Source organism: Manis pentadactyla, chromosome 13, assembly GCF_030020395.1.
Source record: "Manis pentadactyla isolate mManPen7 chromosome 13, mManPen7.hap1, whole genome shotgun sequence".
In the NCBI taxonomy this organism is placed as follows: Eukaryota; Metazoa; Chordata; class Mammalia; order Pholidota; family Manidae; genus Manis; species Manis pentadactyla.
The window spans coordinates 9,692,886-9,713,743 of record NC_080031.1 but is presented as its reverse complement, the minus strand read 5'-3'; the positions used below and the strand labels follow the sequence as shown (position 1 = coordinate 9,713,743).

Sequence of the window (20,858 nt, the reverse complement as noted above, 5' to 3'; positions counted from 1 at the left end):
TCAGTTTCCTCTCCCATCTATGATCCAATCTACAGGGAACAACACACTAGGCTACAAGGAATTCTGACAGACGAGTAACTGAAAATACTTTCAGAGAGGCGTACCTTCATGAGTACCAAGAGAATTCATATAAAATTAAGTATTTCTGTCTTTAAGGAAATGTCCATGTAGATAATGTCTTCTTGAAGTAGTTACACAACACACACACACACACACACACACACATTTTAGCCCATTGGTGGATGACTGGGTAAGGAACATGGAGCATATACAAAACACAGTATTATTCAGCCTTAAAAAAAGAAGGAAACCCTCCATGTACAACAATACGGGTGAGCCTAGAGGACACCGTGCTAAGTGCAATTAGCCAGAAGAAGAAAGAAAAACACTGTATGATCCTCTTAGGTATACAATCAAAAATATTTAAATTTATGAAAACAGAGAGCAGAGGGTGTTTATCAGGGGCTAACGAAGGCAGAAAATGGGGAGATGCTGGTCAAAGGGTTCAAGCTCCCAGTTCTGAGTTGATAAGCTCTGGGAAATCTAATGCACAGCGTGGCAACTTCAGTTAATGCTTTATTGTGTGCTGGAATTTGCTAGGAAACTAGACTTAAACATTCTCAACAAAACAAGAAAAAATTAATGATGATATGAGAAGGATGTCAGTTCACCCGCTTTTGATAAACATTTCACAAAACTTATGTATATCAAATCACCACACTGTACACTTTAAAAATAATAATTTCATGTCAGTTATACCCCAATATATCAAAAAAATTAAAAATAAATAACTTAGATAATTCCACCTCCCATGCACTAGAACGCTAATGTTACAGATTGAAAGAGCTTGGCATCTCTGCCTCCATACCGTATTTTTCTCCTTTCCTGTCTTAACCTTAAGGCAAAAAGGGAAGAAAAAAAAAAAAAGGCTTCTGCTCAGTCCTACAGCCCTGCACTCAGGCTTGTTGGTCATCAAAAGGAATTTGACTTACAGTTTAAGATTTTTGCAAATAGCTCCTTACCAGACCGTGCCTCCCCCTAAGAAATAGGGAAATATGTATGAAGATAATGCTGCCCCAGCAAAGGGTTTATGGGCATGGTGAGCAGACCTGGGTCGGCAGGCATCAAATAACCAAGAACACAGAGCGCCTGGGCTCTCCTCTCGGACCCTCGCTGGTCCCCAGATCTCTACAGCCTTCTGACCCTCCCTAACCTGCTCCCCTTTCCCTAGGATAAAAGAAACTTCCAAGCAACCCTGAGTTATTATGGGGCTTTAGGACATGAGCCTTCCATCTTCCCAGTCTGCTGGCTTCCTGAATAAAGTCACTTTCCCTCCCCAACATCTTGTCTCCCAACCTTGGTAACACTAATACTTTAGTAAAAGCCTGACCACACTAAGTGCTGGCATGGATGTGGAGCTATGCGACTGTCATGGATTACTGTTAAAAACAAAAATGCTAAACCTTGGAGGACACCTTCACAGTTTCTTATGTTGTTAAACATATACTTATGTAAAATGTCATATTTCTACTCCCAGGAAAGTATCTAAGAGAAATGAAAATAAATATTCGCTTAAAAACATGAACTCAAATGTTTATAGCAGCTTTATTCATAATAACAAAAGCTGAAAAAACTCAAGGTTCTCTCATCTGGTGAATAAACAAACACTGCTATGTCTCTAGAATCCCCATAATAGATAACTCTCAGCAATCCAAAGGAAGAAACAATTCATACTTAAAACACTTGGATTCAGATCAGAGCACCAGATTAAGTGAAAGAAAACATACACAAAAACTATAGGCTGTGAGATTGCATTTACATAAAATCCTAAGAATTCAAAGTGACACTGACAGAAAACCCATGACTGCTTATCAGGGGCTGACGTACAGAGAGGACAGCACTTACTGCAAAGGGCACCTGGGAGCATTTTAAGGTAATGGAAATATTGTGACCTACTGTAGTGGTGGTGCCTACATGACTGTGTATTATTCAAACTCAACATATTCAATATAAAACATTCTATGTATAAATCATATCAACAAAATGGGGTTCACAATATGGACATGGACATATACATTCTTGGAAATAATCTCAGTTTGAAAAGCAGCTAAATTTTATTTCAATACATCATGAACATTTCAGAAAATACATTTTTTAAGTTTTCCAAGCTGATAGTTCCCTGCTTGCAAGTAGTTCTCTAAATTTGTCTTTAAATAAATAAATCAAGCACCCGGGAGGGTTCCCCAGGAGACTCTCTTGGTAACTTTGTGATTTGATTAGTTACTTCAATCCTAACATTCTGTGATCACAGTCATAATAATTAGCCTTTTCTTATGCTATGGTCCCAAGAGCCATCCTATACCAAATCTCTAAAGGTGGACAAAATATCATGAAACATCACACTTCATCCAATTGTAGTCCCTTTCATATAGACGATATAATAGTATTTTCAGGAGAAAGTTAACAAGCTGGATAGATCTAAAATCAAGTAACAATGTGCCTGATCAGAGATCAGACTGACCTAAACAAATGACGAACGTTGAGAGACACATTTCGGTGAGTGCAAACACAAATTTTTCTAACAATCGGGGCTGTTAAGTAGATGATGGGACCCAAAAAGTAGTGAGTTGAAGATCACTGGACAGCAACGTGGTGGGAAACTGCAGAATGTTTTAGGACCAGGCTGGCTTGTGTGCCTTTTGAATGCTCTTCCAATCTGATGCTACAGTTTTGAATATTTCAGAGTTTCTGGACAGACCCACAAAAGAAATAGAAATTCCCTGATGAGACATGAAATTACACCTACAACAACAACAAAACACAGATCTGTGGTACCTTCAGCCATTTCGGTCAGTAATCTAAAGTATCAATCAGAGGACCTGCTCTTAATTCACCTGTGTATCATTTCTTCCTCCATCTCCAAACCTAATCATTCTGTTCCCTCAGCAAAAATGCCAACTGTTATGCATATTACTTAAAACTCAAGAACACTTGAGATTGAGATATACTGGATTATGAAGTAAAAAATTAAACCAGAGTATTATACTTGGACTTATTCCCAGCGTAAATCAACACTTATGCTGTTTCTCCGGGAATAAGAAAAAGGACTGGGAAAGTATTCAGGGATTATAAAAGGACAGGTTTTCATTCAGAGGAAGAAGGATGAACTTTTTAAGCAGATATTGAGTATGCAGGTGGTGTAGTTTTGAATGGGATTAACTATCATATGGGGAAGCGCAACAGTTGAATCTTAGAGAGATTTATGCAGAATCAAAATTGAAACAATTAACAGAATTAAAGAGAAACGGATGGAAAGCAGTACGAAGAAAAATACCCAAAGCTCAGGTTTCTTAACACCTTTGAATGAAGAAAATATAAACTGTTCTACAATCAGTATGATGTAAGTATACATTATTGTGAAATTATCCGTATTTATATGGTAAGCAGCCTGAGGCTTCAATATTTGTTTAGATTTCTATTTTATAAGGCACAGTATAATTACTCCTCCGCCAAAACTTTTAGTGAGGGTAGATGTCAAGTCTTACAGCTTTAACAAGTGTATGGAAATGAAACTGTTGAATCCACTTTGGTTAAAATGGAACTAGTTCTGTGTACATAAATTGGTCATTTTAACTGAAGACTGCAGGAGTAGTCACAAAATAATACCCCAAAGGAGAACGCATCAGCTGTTGAGCAAAGGGGAACAATACTCACAGATTAAGCTGAACATTTCAAACACCATCTCTCTGTACCCACTTTTCTGCCTTTCTGTTAATACCCTGGTCTTCAAATGGCAGTGAAGAATACGATGTGTAAGAGACCTTTTTCATAGAGCCTGGAGGAGTCGGCTGGGAGTCGAGGATAGAGGGAAGGTGCGTTATTATTCTGGATGCTCCCTGAGATGTAACATCCCAAGGAATAAAGAAGAAACACAGTGACCTTTCTCCCGAGAGACCTTTTCTATGCTTAAAAAGATTATACAAATTATGAACCATATGTAATGAACCTAGTTGTTCTGTAACAATGTGGACAAAAACGTTTATGTCACTACAAGTAATAGAAACAGAGGAAAACTATGCAGCCTTATGAAGATATCAATTTTTATGACATCAAAACAACTTCGGTCCAAGTTACAGTGCTCCCACAGAGCACACCAAGACCCCACACAAAACCAACAATGAAAGTGAGTAGAAAAAATGCACGCTCCCTTTATTGACTCTCATGGCCAGTTTTCATAATTTTCTGCTCTTTCGTTTAGACACTAGCTGCAAAGATGAAATTATTTTGAGAGAAGTGATTCAGCATTGGTTAACATTCCCTTATTCCATTTTCCAAGCATATTGACTGGATTCTCAATTAAGTCTGTCTCTCCACTTGGGCACAGAATTTAGCTGGTAAATAACAGGTCAGGAAAACTCAAAGAGAAAGGGAAAAAGAATTGGGTAATAGAAAACAAAATCATGAAGACTAGAGTTTTGTGAGACCAATCAGATAATTTCATTGAACCAAAAATTTTAAATGCAAGAATACTGCGGTATTTTCTCACAGTCGTGTACGTATCCCAGACATGTAATTTATCCCAATCCTAAATACATATGTATTAAGGTCAGAGGCAGGGAGAAAATATATCACTCTCCCTCTTCACTCAAAGGTTTTTCTACATCTTCTTATCATTGACAATGAGAGCTGACACTTGTTTAAGCTGGTTTTCATCTCTCTATATTATGATTTTTTCAGAGACACGCTGCCCACTAGGATTGGCCTGCAATGGACACGCACAACCGCACCGCAGTGACTGAATTTACCCTGACCGCCTTCCCGGCTCTCCACAGGCTCCAGGTCTCCCTCTTCGTGGTCCTCCTGCTCACGTACACGCTCACGCTAACAGGAAATACGGTCATCATCTCCCTCATATGGGCCGATGATCGCCTCCAAACCCCAATGTACTTCTTCCTCAGTAACTTGTCATGTTTGGACATTTTATACACGACCTCAGTCACCCCAAAGCTGCTAGCCTCTCTCCTAGAAGGCAGGAATGACATATCTTTGGCTGGCTGCATGACACAAATATTCTTTGTTTTTTTCCTGGTAACTGTGGAGTTTATCCTCTTATCAGTGATGTCCTATGACCGCTACGTGGCCATCCATAAACCCCTGCACTACACCGTCATCATGAACGGCAGGGTCTGTCTCCTGCTGGTTCTGGGATGCTGGGTGGGGGCCTTCCTGTCAATGCTCTGCCCAACAATTGTGGTGGTCAGACTGCGTTTCTGTTACAGGGAAATTCATCACTTCTTCTGTGACCTGGCCCCTCTGCTCCACGTGGCCTGCATCGACACTCATTTTATAGAGATGTTAAGCTTCGTATCATCCACCTTGGTCCTCCTGACCTCACTGCTGCTCACCACTGTGTCCTACACCTACATCATCTCTACCATCCTGCGCATCCCGTCAGCCCAGGGACGTCAGAAGGCCTTCTCCACCTGTGCTTCTCACATCACTGTTGTCTCCATCGCCTACGGGAGCAGTATCTTCATGTATGTGAGGCCCAGCCAGAGCCAGTCACTGGATTTTGACAAAGTGACATCTGTCCTCGTCACGATAGTGACCCCTCTTCTGAATCCCTTCATTTATAGTCTGAGGAATGAGAAGGTAAAGGAAGCTTGGAGAGAAGCTTGCAACACAATTATGTCCTTATTGCACAGGAAAACTTGAGACCGTATTACATAGGAAAACTTAATGTCTGTTTGCTAAGAATGTTTGATTTCAACACTTGGACTCAATGTAAACACAGGCATGCTTGAAGACCATAAAATCCAAGATATGTGGTAAGACATGAGAAGGTTCCAGTCCACATGACATACAAAGTATTGTACTCAAGAGGCAATTCAGCCATAGAGAAAATAACATGTTCTGAACTCTGTTATGGTCTGTCTTATATGCAGTTATCATGGATTAAACAAAATTACTGAACTAATGTCAGAAAAATTTAATTTTAAGCCCGGTTTTCTCCTGTTTTTTCAGATGACACTCTATCTGCACCTTAGCTTTCTCATGCCCACAGTGGGGAAGATAGTTTGTGCTTTTCTCTTTTCTTTCTGAGTTTGCAGACTTAGCCACAATCATCTAAGTGGAGCAACTGCACAACCACACGCAATTAAATGTGAACTTTTCCTACTGGGTCTCTTCATTTCTTGAAGGTGATCGACTTCATGCCTGACAGCTAAGTACTGTCAATCATAATAAGATTAACAATAACAAGAACAATCAGAACAAGCAAGAGAGGTAACATAGCCCAGGTTTGTGCAGTATACTGAAAAATGAACATGTATTGATATATATGGAATTAATATGGATATATATTTAAAATTTCTTAAAGGTAGATATGGTTTTTCCAATTGGAATGAGGAGTTCTCTCCTGATTTATTTATTGGTAAGAGGAAAAGTTTGGTAAAGAGCTTAATGACCTCTCTGCATGCAGGCAATGAGCAGGGGCTGTGGGGACAAGGACTCGTAAAAGGAAGCAAACGAACAAGGAGAAGACAACAGGCATCTCTGAAGTCAAAGAGGGTCAGTACTAGTTTGTCATTGACTTTCTACCTATGTGGACACCTGGACAAAAGTGAAGACTTAAGAACTGACATGGAAAGTATCCTGGGAGAACAGGCAGAGGAGGTGCTACCTTAAGAGTACATTTAGACTGTTATACAGGAGCACAGTCCGTCATAAGGAAGTGTGGTGCACAAATATTTAAAGACCAAAAGATGGTACAGCAATATTACCAGGGGTGAAGGTGTCATAGAATTTCCTGCTCTGTACTCACAATACAACACAAAAGAAAGAGGAGTTTGCAAGTTACTCTATTAGTTTCCAATTGCTCCCACAACAGACTTAACAACTAAAACAATAAAAAGATCTTACCTGACAGCTCTGTAGATCAGAATTCCAACACTGGTCTCACTAGGCTACATTCCTTTCTGGGGGCTGTTAGGGACCCTACTCATGCGGGCTGCTGGCAGAATTCCATCTCTAGAACATGTAGCACCCAGGTCCTGCTTCCTTGCTGACTATTCAGCAAGGGCCGTTTCCTGGTTTCTAGAAGGAGCTGCTTATCCTGGATCATGGTCCCCCTTCCTCTTCCTTCAAAGCCAACAGCAATGGGGCAAGTCTCTCTCAAGCCTCCCATCTCTGCTCTTGCTTCTTCCGTCTCCTCTCAGAATCAGCTGGGCAAGTTCTCCCCTTTGCAGGACTCATTTCACTGGATTGGGCCCACACAGTAATCCAGATAATATCACCAACACAAGGTCCACATCCTCCATTACTTCTGTAAAATCCCTTCTGCCAAATAAAGCTACATATTCACAGATTCTGGGGATTAGAAAGTGGACACATTTTGGTGCCATTATTCTGCTTAACAAAGTCACACTGGGAGTGCTAATGATCCAAGAAAGGAAGAATAAAAGCACCACACAGTATGGTGGATAAAACCAATACCAAATCCTAAAGTCTACCTTCCTTCTCTCACTAGTCCCCGAGTATGAAGGACTGGTGCAAAGCAAAAAACATCTGGGAAAACATGTTTAATTAGGTATGTCTCTCTTACTCAAATCATTATCAGGTAAATAGTATAGTTGTGCTGTGTGGTGTTTTAATTTTTACTGAATTCTCATCTCTTCAAAAGCCTCTTTCTGGTATCTTTAATACAAAAAAGACAATCCTGAATGAATAAAATAATTTAAACATCTTTTTTCTATCTAACTAGGGCTGACCCTAGGTTGAGCCCGTCTTGAAACTAAAAATACAAAAAGACTTCATAAACTCTGAAAAATCATATATACTTTATTTGCATTGATGCTAATTACTCTAATGATTGACATTGCTATAATAGCAGATAATATTATCAGTTTCTACACTGATTCTAATTAGTTGAGTTACTTGAAAAATGACAACTACTATTCCCCAAATTCGGGAAAGGTGGAAACTCCTTCACTTTTTCTATATACCACAGTGACTACATGTTATAAACTATTGCTTTTCCATGTGGGATTGGTAGGGGGAACATACCACAAAAACCCTCAGAAATCATGAACAATATCCACTTGCCAGACAAATCACATGCCCCCAGCCATGGATGAAGAGCACCCCGACCTCAGAACCACTGTCTCATGTAATGAATTCATTGCTCCTTCCCTTTGCCAGCAGATTCTCAGGTATTCCTTCCTCCTGACTCAGTCATAACCAATTATTCAGTAAGAACAATGAAGAAGATACATCCCAATTACATTACATGAATTCTATGAATTGCAGTGAAATGTACAAAATCATTCTTTGGGAGTGTCAAGATCTTAGCTAGCTGCTCCATGGTTTTGCTGCCTAGGCCTCCATTTTACTTGGTCAAGAAGTTTGCAGGACCTTTCAACTGACACTAGCCCCTTCTGGCGGGTGCATGCGCACAGAGCCAGCTGCAAGCCTCACGTATGTACAGATACCCAACAAGGTCCTACAGTATCCCCTGCGCTCAACAGCCTCCCACACCTCAAGGTGCCTTCCCCTTATGCACCCTTTAGATGAGACCCCCATGTAACTTACCAAAACCCCACTCTTCTGATTTTAATTGACCAAAATGCATTTGGCCCAGGAACCCCAAAGCGCTCTACCACTGGACCCAAATAAAGGTATTTACGCCATCTCCTGCCCCTGTCTGCACGCTGCCTTGACTTCCTTCTGTGTCCCTCATGCTGAGTCAGGGTCTTCCTACAGGGCCTGTAAGGAGCAAACCTCAATTTCAATCCCTCTTGTGGTCTTGCTGTTGAGCCATACTTCACCATCCACCATCCTGTTCTACATTTTGTAACGCATTTAATGGTAACTTGATAAATGTATGACAGAGTAATATATACAATATACAACTACTTATTTCAGTCTTGAAGTGCACTGAGTTTTTGTGTGTCATGTGTGATGTACTTTTCAGAGATGTGTATTTCTTCCACGAATGTTAAAAACCCCTTTAAAGAAAACCTTTATTGTCTATAATTGCTGGCTAACCCAAAGAATGTTGTTTAATATTAACTAGGAAAACATTCATTTAGATCAAGTTATTCTATTTTTATTAGTACTTGTATAGTCTCTTCATGGGTAGAAATTTATGAACATGCCCTCCTGACCTAGATTGGGATGCAGAGACATCACCTGCCTTTAGAAGAGCATACAGAAAAGGCAGTGTGTCATTTTACTTGTTTAAGCAAACACATCTCATGCTGTTTATGTAGCAGGGTAAGACAGGATTAGACAAGGCTATGGATGCATCCTTAAAACTTGTTTCATACAATTAGTAAATTTATCCCACGAAATAGAATAAAGAAGTTATTCCATTATAGGTGTAGCATTGAATTAAGTGGTGGAGATAAAATGGTGAAAAAGAATTATTTTAAATTATACATTTTAAACTCTTGAAGCACTACTTTCAAGAATTTCTTGAATCCTTAAATATGGATCACGTTTATTGTAAAAGTCATTTGAGAAATAGAAAGTAACACAATGCAGAACATTTTTAAGCAATTGTGTGCTGAAGGGTGGCCCTATGAGCACTGCCATAGTTCACATTGTATGTCAACTTGACTGGGCCACTGGTCCCCAGACTGCTTGAAAGATGTCATGCCACAGGTTCAAGAAACTCAGTGAACCTCAGATAAATCAACTCAAAGAAAATCACTCAGATGCACATTATAGTGAAATATTGAACACAAAGTTAGGAGTAAATTATTATAGCACCTAGAGCAAAATAGCACCTTCTCTGTGAAGGACCAACAATGTGACTGAAGGGAAGGCTGGTCTCCAGTTCCTCCACATCCTCACCAATGCATAATAGTCTCATTTTTTAATATCCTTTCAGCCATGCTCATGTGTGTGTAGTGGTATTTCGTTGTGGTTTGAATAAGCATTTCTTTCCCTCATACCTAGTGATGCTGATGTGACTGTTTTTTCATCTCCTTATTTGTACCTGTAGATACTCCTTGGTAAAATACATGCTCACATCCCATGCTCATTTTGTAAACTGAACTATTTGTCTTCTTATTACTGAGTTATGGGGACTTCCTTGTTTTCTCATTAAGATTCTTTTATCATATACCTATTTTGAAAACATTTTTCTCAATATGTGGCCTATCTTCCTTTTCAGAAGCACAATGGTGTCCTTGAAAAAGCAGATATTTATTGTTTTGATAAAATCTAAATAGAAAATTTTAAGTGATTCATAATAGTCATAATATTATGCAATAATATCCTTTCCAGGAAACAAGATCACAAAAATTGTCCCCTTTGTTTTCTTATAGAACTTGATAGTCTTAGATTTTACATTTAGGTCTTATCCATTTTGTGTCATTTACTTTATTTATTTTTATTTTTGCGTGTGGATATCTAATTCTTCCAGGACCATTTGCTGAAAAGGCTGCCCTTCTTTTACAGAATCGTAGTGTATTATCTAAAATTAATTAATGATACAGTTATGGAAAAACCAAAAGCAAATATATCAAATATTATCAAAGACCATTTTAACATACATGTCTTAGAAACTCAAAGACAACAAGAAAAATATATTTAGAAATGAAATTAGTAAGCTCAATCCATATAATATACAGAGAATTCTGTACACAAAAGAACATAGGGATATTTCCTTATTTTCAAGCAATGAAATTGACAAAACTTTGTCATACACTTGGTGACAAATTGTGTCAAAATAATTTCACAATAACCAACAGAGTTAGGTTTATCACGCAGGAACAGAATTATATATCAATAGCAAAAGAGAGCTAAATGAAATCTCACAGAACTCAAAGTTAAGTAACACAAGGTTTAAATAATATTTTTACTTAAACTGGCATTTCAAAGGAAAATTTGTAATTTTTAAAATTGAATAAAAAGGGAACTATAATGTAGCTATTTAGTGCCTATGGAATAATTTATACATTTAAATCCATATACCACAAATTAAAAGACTTTGAAAATAAAGAAAATGAGCATTAAACTCAGAAGAATGGGTAATGGTGTACAGAACAAATGAACAATGAAAGAAGAAACAGTGTAAATGATAAAGATACTTTCAGGTATAACTGAAAGAGGAGTAAATACAAATGACCAAAAAATGAACACAAACCAAAACACAGTTGAGAAAGTTTCCCAAGATAAGCAGATCACTGCCAAGATTTATCAATGGGAAAGTGGAAAAAAAGATAAAAGAAACAAAATATAGTATGAAAAGTAGAAAATTAGTTATAGCAACAATGGAATAAATTTTAAAAGACCAATGAATATTAAATAAAGAAGTTAAAATCTAATCTGAATACATGAATTCCCAGAATTTTGTGCAGAAAGGAATAGAAAACATAAATAAGAATTAAAAATTAAAATAAAATTCTCAGCAAACTAGGAGTTCAATATGTACAGATGACTCTTAACCAGTTTTGAGGAAGTAGGTAATACCTATCTAATTCAAGAGGTATAGAACATGTCTAGAATTGACAAAATAGTCTTAAACAGAAAGAACAAAGTTAGGGAACATTTACAACTGATTTCAGGATTTCAAAACTATATAAATTTTGAATTTGATCATGATTCTTAGGAGAACATATTGAATTATCTCTGATTTTCCTCAGTTCAAGATCAGTTTCCTCTCCCATCTATGATCCAATCTACAGGGAACAACACACTAGGCTACAAGGAATTCTGACAGACGAGTAAGAGTGGAAATACTTTCAAAGAGGTGTACCTTAGTGAGTACCAAGAGAATTCATATAAAATTAAGCTATTTCTGTCTTTAAGGAAATGTCCATGTAGATAATGTCTCGTTGAAGTCATTACACAACAAACACACACACACACACACACACACACGCACACACACACACACACACACACACATTTAAGCCCATTGATGGATGACTGGGTAGGGAACATGGAGCATATACAAAACACAGTATTATTCACCCTTAAAAAGGAAGGAAACCCTGTCATGTACAATATGGGTGAACCTAGAGGACATTGTGCTGAGTGAAATTAGCCGGAATAATAAAGAAAAACACTGTATGATCCACTTAGGTATGCAATCAAAAATATTTAAATTTGTGAAAACAGAGAGCAGAGGGTGTTTATCAAGGACTAAGGAAGGCGGAAAATGGGGAGATGCTGGTCAAAGGGTACAAGCTCCCAGTTCTGAGTTGATAAGCTCTGGGAAATCTAACACACAGCGTGGCAACTTCAGTTAATGCTTTATTGTGTGCTGGAATTTGCTAGGAAACTAGACTTAAACATTCTCACAAAAAAAAAAAAAAACGTTAATGATTATATGAGAAGGATGTCAGTTCACCTGCTTTTGATAAACATTTCACAAAACTTCTATATCAAATCATCACACTGTACACTTAAAACACAATATTTCATGTCAATTATACCCAATATATCAAAAAAATTAAAAATAAGATAACTTAGATGATTCCACATCACATGCCCAAGAATGCTAATGTTACAGATAGAAAGAGCTTGGCGTCTCTGCCTCCATACTGTATTTTTCTCCGTTGCTGTCTTCAACTTTGGGCCAAAAGGGAAAAAAAAAGAAAGGGCTTCTGCTCAGTCCTACAGCCCTGCACTCAGGCTTCTTGGTCACCAAAAGGAATCTTACTTACAGTTTAAGATTTTTGCAAATAGCTCCTTACCGGACCGTGCCTCCCCCTAAAAATAGGGAAATATGTATGAAAATAATGACTGCCCTAGCAAAGGGTTTATGGGCATGGTGAGCAGACCTGGGTCGGCAGGAATCAAATAACCAAGAACACAGAGCATCTTGGCTCTCCTCTCGGACCCTCGCTGGTCCCCAGATCTCTACAGCCTTCTGACCCTCCCTAATCTGCTCCCCTTTCCCTAGGATAAAAGAAGCTTCCAAGCAACCCTGAGTTATTATGGGGCTTTAGGACATGAGCCTTCCATCTTCCCAGTCTGCTGGCTTCCTGAATAAAGTCACTTTCCCTCCCCAACATCTTGTCTCCCAACCTTGGTAACACTAATACTTTAGTAAAAGCCTGACCACACTAAGTGCTGGCATGGATGTGGAGCTATGCGACTGTCATGGATTACTGTTAGAAACAAAAATGCTAAACCTTGGAGGACACCTTCACAGTTTCTTATGTAGGTAAACATATACTTATGTAAAATGTCATATTTCTACTCCCAGGAACGTATGTATCTAAGAGAAATGAAAATAAATATTCGCTTAAAAACATGAACTCAAATGTTCATAGCAGCTTTATTCATAATAACGAAAGCTGAAAAAACTCAAGGGTCTCTCATCTGGTGAATAAACAAACACTGATATGTCTCTAGAATCCCCATAATAGATAACTCTCAGCAATCCAAAGGAAGAAACAATTCATACTTAAAACACTTGGATTCAGATCAGAGCACCAGATTAAGTGAAAGAAAACATACACAAAAACTACAGGCTGTGAGATTGCATTTACATAAAATCCTAAGAATTCAAAGTGACACTGACAGAAAACCCATGAGTGCTTATGAGGGGCTGACGTACAGAGAGGACAGCACTTACTGCAAAGGGCACCTGGAAGCATTTTAAGGTAATGGAAATATTGTGACCTACTGTAGTGGTGGTGCCTACATGACTGTGTATTATTCAAATTCAACATATTCAATGTAAAACATTCTAGGTATAAATCATGTTAACAAAATGGGGTTTACAATATCGACATGGACATATACATTCTTGGAAATAATCTCAGTTTGAAAAGCAGCTAAATCTTATTACAATACATCATGAACATTTCAGAAAATACATTTTTTAAGTTTTCCAAGCTGATAGTTCCCTGCTTGCAAGTAGTTCTCTAAATTTGTCTTTAAATAAATAAATCAAGCACCCGGGAGGGTCCCCCAGGAGACTCTCTTGGTAACTTTGTAATTTGATTACTTACTTCAATTCCAACATTCTGTGATCACAATCATAATAATTAGCCTTTTCTTATGCCATGGTCCCAAGAGCCATCCTACACCACATCTCCAAAGGTGAACAAAATATCATGAAACATCACACTTCATCCAATTGTAGTCCCTTTCATATAGACGATGTAATAGTATTTTCAGGAGAAAGTTAACAAGCTGGATAGATCTAAAATCCAGTAACAATGGGCCTGATCAGAGATCAGACTGACCTAAACAAACGACAAACGTTGAGAGACACATTTCGGTGAGTGCAAACACAAATTTTTCTAACAATCGGGGCTGTTAAGTAGATGATGGGCCCCAAAAAGTAGTGAGTTGAAGATCACTGGACAGCAACGTGGTGGGAAACTGCAGAATGTTTTAGGACCAGGCTGGCTCGTGTGCCTTTTGAATGCTCTTCCAATCTGATGCTACAGTTTTGAATATTTCAGTGTTTCTGGATAGACCCACCAAAGAAATAGAAATTCCCTGATGAGACATGAAATTACACCTACAACAACAACAAAACACAGATTTGTGGTACCTTCAGCCATTTTGGTCACTAATCTAAAGTATCAATCAGAGGACCTGCTCTTAATTCACCTGTGTATCATTTCTTCCTTCATCTCCAAACCTAATCATTTTATTCCCTCAGCAAAAATGCCAACTGTTATGCATATTACTTAAAACTCAAGAATACTTGAGATTGAGATATACTGGATTATGAAGTAAAAAATTAAACCAGAGTATTATACTTGGACTTATTCCCAGCGTAAATCAACACTTACGCTCTTTCTGTGGGAATAAGAAAAAGGACTGGGAAAGGTATTCAGGGATTATAAAAAGACATGTTTTCATTCAAAGGAAGAAGGATAAACTCTTTAAGCAGATATTGAATATGCATGTGGTGAGGTTTTGAATGGGATTAACTATCATATGGGGAAGCGCAACAGTTGAATCTTAGAGAGATTTATGCAGAATCAAAATTGAAACAATTAACAGAATTAAAGAGAAACGGATGGAAAGCAGTACGAAGAAGAATACCTAAAGCTCAGGTTTCTTAACACCTTTGAATGAAGAAAATATAAACTGTTCTACAATCAGTATGATGTAAATACACGTTATTGTAAAATTATCTGTATTTATATGGTAAGCAGCATGAGGCTTCAATACTTGTTTACATTTCTATTTTATAAGGCACAGTGTAATTACTCCTCCGCCAAAACTTTTAGTGAGGGTAGATGTCAAGTCTTACAGCTTTAACACGGGTTTGCAAATGAAAGAATGCACTTTGGTTAAAATGGAACTAGTTCTGTGTTCATAAATTAGTCATTTTAACTGAAGACTGCAGGAGTAGTCACAAAAAAGGAGAGCGCATCAGCTGTTGAGCAAAGTGGAACAATACTCAAAAATTAAGCAGAACATTTCAAACACCATCTCTCTGCACCCACTTTTCTGCGCTTCTGTTAATACCCTGGTTCAAACGGTAGTGAAGAATACGATGTGTAAGAGACCTTTTTCATAGAGCCTGGAGGAGTCGGCAGGGAGTGGGGGAGAGAGGAAGGTGTGTTATTATTCTGGATGCTGCCTGAGACGTAACATCCCAAGGAATAAAGAAGAAGCACAGTGACCTTTCTCCCAAGAGACTTTTTCTATGCTTAAAAAGATTATACAAATTATGAACCATATGTAATTGACCTAGTTGTTCTGTAACAATGTGGACAAAAAAGTTTATGTCACTATCAAAAATAGAAGCAAAGAAAAACTATGCAGCCTTATGGAGAGATCAATTTTTATGACATCAAAACAACTTCAGTCCAAGTTATTGGGCTTCCACATAGCACACAGACACTCCACACAAAACCAACGAAAGTGAGTAGAAAAAATGCACACTCCCTTTATTTGACTCTCTTGACCAGTTTTCATAATTTCTCCTCTTTCATTTAGACAACACCTGCAAAGATGAAATAATTTTGAGAAAAGTGATTCAGCAGTGGTTAACATTCCCTTATTCCATTTTCCAAGTATATTGACTGGATTCTCAATTAAGTCTGTCTCTCCACTTGGGCACAGAATTTAGCTGGGAAATAACAGGTCAGGAGAAGTCAAAGAGAAAGGGAACAAGAATTGAGTAATAAAAAACAAAATTATGAAGTCTAGAGTTTTGTGAGACCAAGCAGATAATTTCATTGTACCAAAAATTTTAAATGCAAGAATACTGAGGTATTTTCTCACAGTCGTGTACGTATCCCAGACATGTAATTTATCCCAATCCTACATGTATTAAGGTCAGAGGCAGGGAGAAAATATATCACTCTCCCTCTTCACTCAAAACTTTTTCTACATCTTCTAATCATTGGTAATGCAAGCTGACACTTGTTTAAGCTGGTTTTCATCTCTCTATATTATGATTCTTTCAGAGACACGCTGCCCTCCAGGCATCGCCTGCAATGGACACACACAACCGCACCGCAGTGACTGAATTTACCCTGACCGCCTTCCCTGCTCTCCACAGGCTCCAGGTCTCCCTCTTCGTGGTCCTCCTGCTCACGTACACGCTCACGCTAACAGGAAATACTGTCATCATCTCCCTCATATGGGCCGATGATCGCCTCCAAACCCCAATGTACTTCTTCCTCAGTAACTTGTCATGTTTGGACATTTTATACACGACCTCAGTCACCCCAAAGCTGCTAGCCTCTCTCCTAGAAGGCAGAAATGACATATCTTTGGCTGGCTGCATGACACAAATATACTTCGTTTTTTTCCTGGTAACTGTGGAGTTTATCCTCTTGTCAGTGATGTCCTATGACCGCTACGTGGCCATCCATAAACCCCTGCACTACACCGTCATCATGAACGGCAGGGTCTGTCTCCTGCTGGTTCTGGGATGCTGGGTGGGGGCCTTCCTGTCAGTGCTCTACCCATTTATTGTGGTGGTCAGACTGCCTTTCTGTTACAGGGAAATTCATCACTTCTTCTGTGACCTGGCCCCCCTGCTCCACGTGGCCTGCATTGACACTCATTTCATAGAGATGTTAAGCTTTGTATCATCCACCTTGGTCCTCCTGACCTCACTGCTGCTCACCACTGTGTCCTACACCTACATCATCTCTACCATCCTGCGCATCCCGTCAGCCCAGGGACGTCAGAAGGCCTTCTCCACCTGTGCTTCTCACATCACTGTTCTCTCCATCGCCTACGGGAGCAGTATCTTCATGTATGTGAGGCCCAGCCAGAGCCAGTCACTGGATTTTGACAAAGTGACATCTGTCCTCGTCACGATAGTGACCCCTCTTCTGAATCCCTTCATTTATAGTCTGAGGAATGAGAAGGTAAAGGAAGGTTGGAGAGAAGCTTGCAACACAATTATGTCCTTATTGCACAGGAAAACTTGAGACCGTATTACATAGGAAAACTTAATGTCTGTTTGCTAAGAATGTTTGATTTCAACACTTGGACTCAATGTAAACACAGGCATGCTTGAAGACCATAAAATCCAAGATATGTGGTAAGACATGAGAAGGTTCCAGTCCACATGACATACAAAGTATTGTACTCAAGAGGCAATTCAGCCATAGAGAAAATAACATGTTCTGAACTCTGTTATGGTCTGTCTTATATGCAGTTATCATGGATTAAACAAAATTACTGAACTAATGTCAGAAAAATTAAATTTTAAGCCCGGTTTTCTCCTGTTTTTTCAGATGACACTCTATCTGCACCTTAGCTTTCTCATGCCCACAGTGGGGAAGATAGTTTGTGCTTTTCTCTTTTCTTTCTGAGTTTGCAGACTTAGCCACAATCATCTAAGTGGAGCAACTGCACAACCACACGCAATTAAATGTGAACTTTTCCTACTGGGTCTCTTCATTTCTTGAAGGTGATCGACTTCATGCCTGACAGCTAAGTACTGTCAATCATAATAAGATTAACAATAACAAGAACAATCAGAACAAGCAAGAGAGGTAACGTAGCCCACGTTTGTGCAGTATACTGAAAAATGAACATATATTGATACATATGGAATTAATATGGATATATATTTAAAATTTCTTAAAGGTAGATATGGTTTTTCCAATTGGAATGAGGAGTTCTCTCCTGATTTATTTATTGGTAAGAGGAAAAGTTTGGTAAAGAGCTTAATGACCTCTCTGCATGCAGGCAATGAGCAGGGGCTGTGGGGACAAGGACTCGTAAAAGGAAGCAAACGAACAAGGAGAAGACAACAGGCATCTCTGAAGTCAAAGAGGGTCAGTACTAGCTTGTCATTGACTTTCTACCTATGTGGACACCTGGACAAAAGTGAAGACTTAAGAACTGACGTGGAAAGTATCCTGGGAGAACAGGCAGAGGAAGTGCTACCTTAAGAGTACATTTAGACTGTTATACAGGAGCACAGTCCATCATAAGGAAGGGCGGTGCACAAATATTAAAAGACCAAAAGATGGTACAGCAATATTACCAGGGGTGAAGCTGTCATAGAATTTCCTGCTCTGTACTCACAATCCAACACAAAAGAGAGAGGAGTTTGCAAGTTACTCTATTAGTTTCCAATTGCTCCCACAACAGACTTAACAACTAAAACAATAAAAAGATCTACCTGACAGCTCTGTAGATCAGAATTCCAACACCGGCCTCACCAGGCTACATTCCTTTCTAGGGGCTCTTAGGGAAAATCCATATCCTACTCATTTGCGCTGCTGACAGAATTCAGTCTCTTGGAGAGGCAGCACCAACGCCCTTTTTTCTTTCTGGCTATCAAGCAAGAGCCATTCCTGGTTTCTAGAAGGGGCTGCAGACCCTGGATCATGGTCCCGCCTCCCTCCATCTTCAAAGCCAACAACAATGACATGAGTCTCTCTCAAGTCTCCCATCTCTGCTCTTGCTTCTTCCGTCTCCTCTCTGACTCAGCTGGGCAAGTTCTCTCCTTTGCAGGACTCATTTGACTGGATTGGGCCCACACAATAATCCAGATAACATCACCAACACAAGGTCCACATCCTCCACTACTTCTGTAGCATCCCTTTTGCCAAATAAAGTTACATATTCATAGAATCTGGGAGTTAAAATGTGGACACATTTTGCTGCCATTATTCTGCTTAACAAAGTTACATGGATAGTGTTAATGATCCAAGAAAGGAAGAATAAAGAACAGCACACAGTATGGTGTTTTAACCCAATACTAAATCCTAAACTCTATTCTCCATCACTTAGAAGCCCCAGAATATGAAGGATTAATGAAAAGCAACAAATGTGTGGGGAAAACATATTTTAATTAGCTATATTTCTTTTATTTAAATCATTTCCAGGTAAAAATTAATATAGTAGTGTTGTATGGTGTTTTAAATTTTTAGTGAGTTCTTGTCTTTAAAAACCTCATTCTGGAATCTTTAACACAAAAAAGATAATCCTGAACAAATAAGATAATGTAAACATCATTTTGGTATTCATTTACAGCTGACCCTAGGTTGAGCCTGTCTTGAAACTGAAAATAAAAAAAGACTTGATAAAGTCTTCACTTTTCCTGTACTCAACAATGACTAGACATTTCAAACTGTTACTTTTCCATGTGGGGGATGGTGGCGGGAACATACCACAATAACCCCCAGAAATTATAAACAATATCTACTTGCCAGATAAATCATATCCCCCCAACCACGGATGAAGAGCATCCCAATCAGAGAACCGCTGTTTTATGTAATGAAATCATTGTTCCTTCCCTATACCAGCAGATTCTCAGGTATTCCTTCCTACCTTGTATATGGTACAGCCATATACAACTATTTGTTTAATTCTTGAAGTGTACTAAGAAGTAGTTCACAGAGTTTTTGTATGTCATGTATTATGTACTTTTCATAGATGTGCATTTCGTCTGTGAATGTTAAAAACCCTCTAAAAAAAAAACCTTTATTGTCTAGGATTGCTGGCTAATGCAAAGAATGTTGTTTAATGTTAACTAGGAACCCATTCATTTATATCAAGTTATTCTATTTTTATTAGTACTTATATAGTCTCTTCATGTGTAGAAATTTATGCACATGCCCTCCTGAGGTAGATTGGGATTCAGAGACATCACCTGCCTTTAGAAGAGCATACAAAAAAGGCAGTGTGTCGTTTTACTTGTTTAGGCAAACACATGTCTCAGGCTGTTTATGTAGCAGGGGTAAGACAAGATTAGAGAAGGCTATAGATGCATCCTTAAAATTTGTTTCATCCAATTAGTAAATTTATCCCACTAAATAAAAGAAAGAAGCTATTCTATTCTAGATAGAGCACTAAATTTAAAACTGGAGATATAACGGTGAAAAAGACTTCTGTTGAATTACACATTTTAATTTCTTGAAGCACTACTTTCAAGAATTTCTTAAATCCTTAAACATGGATCACGTTTATTGTAAAAGTCATTTGAAAAATGGAAGATAGCACAATGTACAACTTTTTAAGCAACTGTGTGTTAAAGAGTGGCACTATGAGCACTGCCATGGTTCACATTATATATCAACTTGACTGGGCCACTTTTCCTCAAACTGTTGAAAGATATTATTCTACAGGTTCAAGAAACTCGGTGAACTTCAAAATAAATCAACTCAAAGAAAATCACTCCTATGCACATCATAGTGATATTACTTAACATAAAGTTAGGAGTAAATTATAAAAGCAGATAGACAAGAATAGCACATTATCTATGAAGGATCGACAATATGGCTGGACTCTATTCCTCCACATCCTCACCAATGCTTGATATTCTCATTTTCTAAAATTCCTTTTAGCCATTCTCATAGGTGTGTAGTGGTATTTCATTGTGGTTTTTAATATGCATTCCCCTCATTCCTAATGATGTTGACCATATTTTCATTTCCTTATTTGCCATTTAT

The 20,858-nt window shown here is 38.4% G+C and overlaps 2 protein-coding genes across 2 annotated transcripts; both read left to right on the top strand.

Moving 5' to 3' along the window:
* Positions 1-4,767: 4,767 nt before the first annotated feature.
* On the top strand, positions 4,768-5,715 carry LOC130680160 (olfactory receptor 6M1-like). Its single transcript, XM_057490382.1, has one exon. The coding sequence runs from the start codon at positions 4,768-4,770 to the stop codon at positions 5,713-5,715; it is 948 nt and encodes a 315-aa protein (XP_057346365.1).
* Positions 5,716-16,430: 10,715 nt separating this feature from the next.
* LOC118934579 (olfactory receptor 6M1-like) lies at positions 16,431-17,378 on the top strand. The gene has a single exon (XM_036930184.2). The coding sequence runs from the start codon at positions 16,431-16,433 to the stop codon at positions 17,376-17,378; it is 948 nt and encodes a 315-aa protein (XP_036786079.2).
* Positions 17,379-20,858: the final 3,480 nt, after the last annotated feature.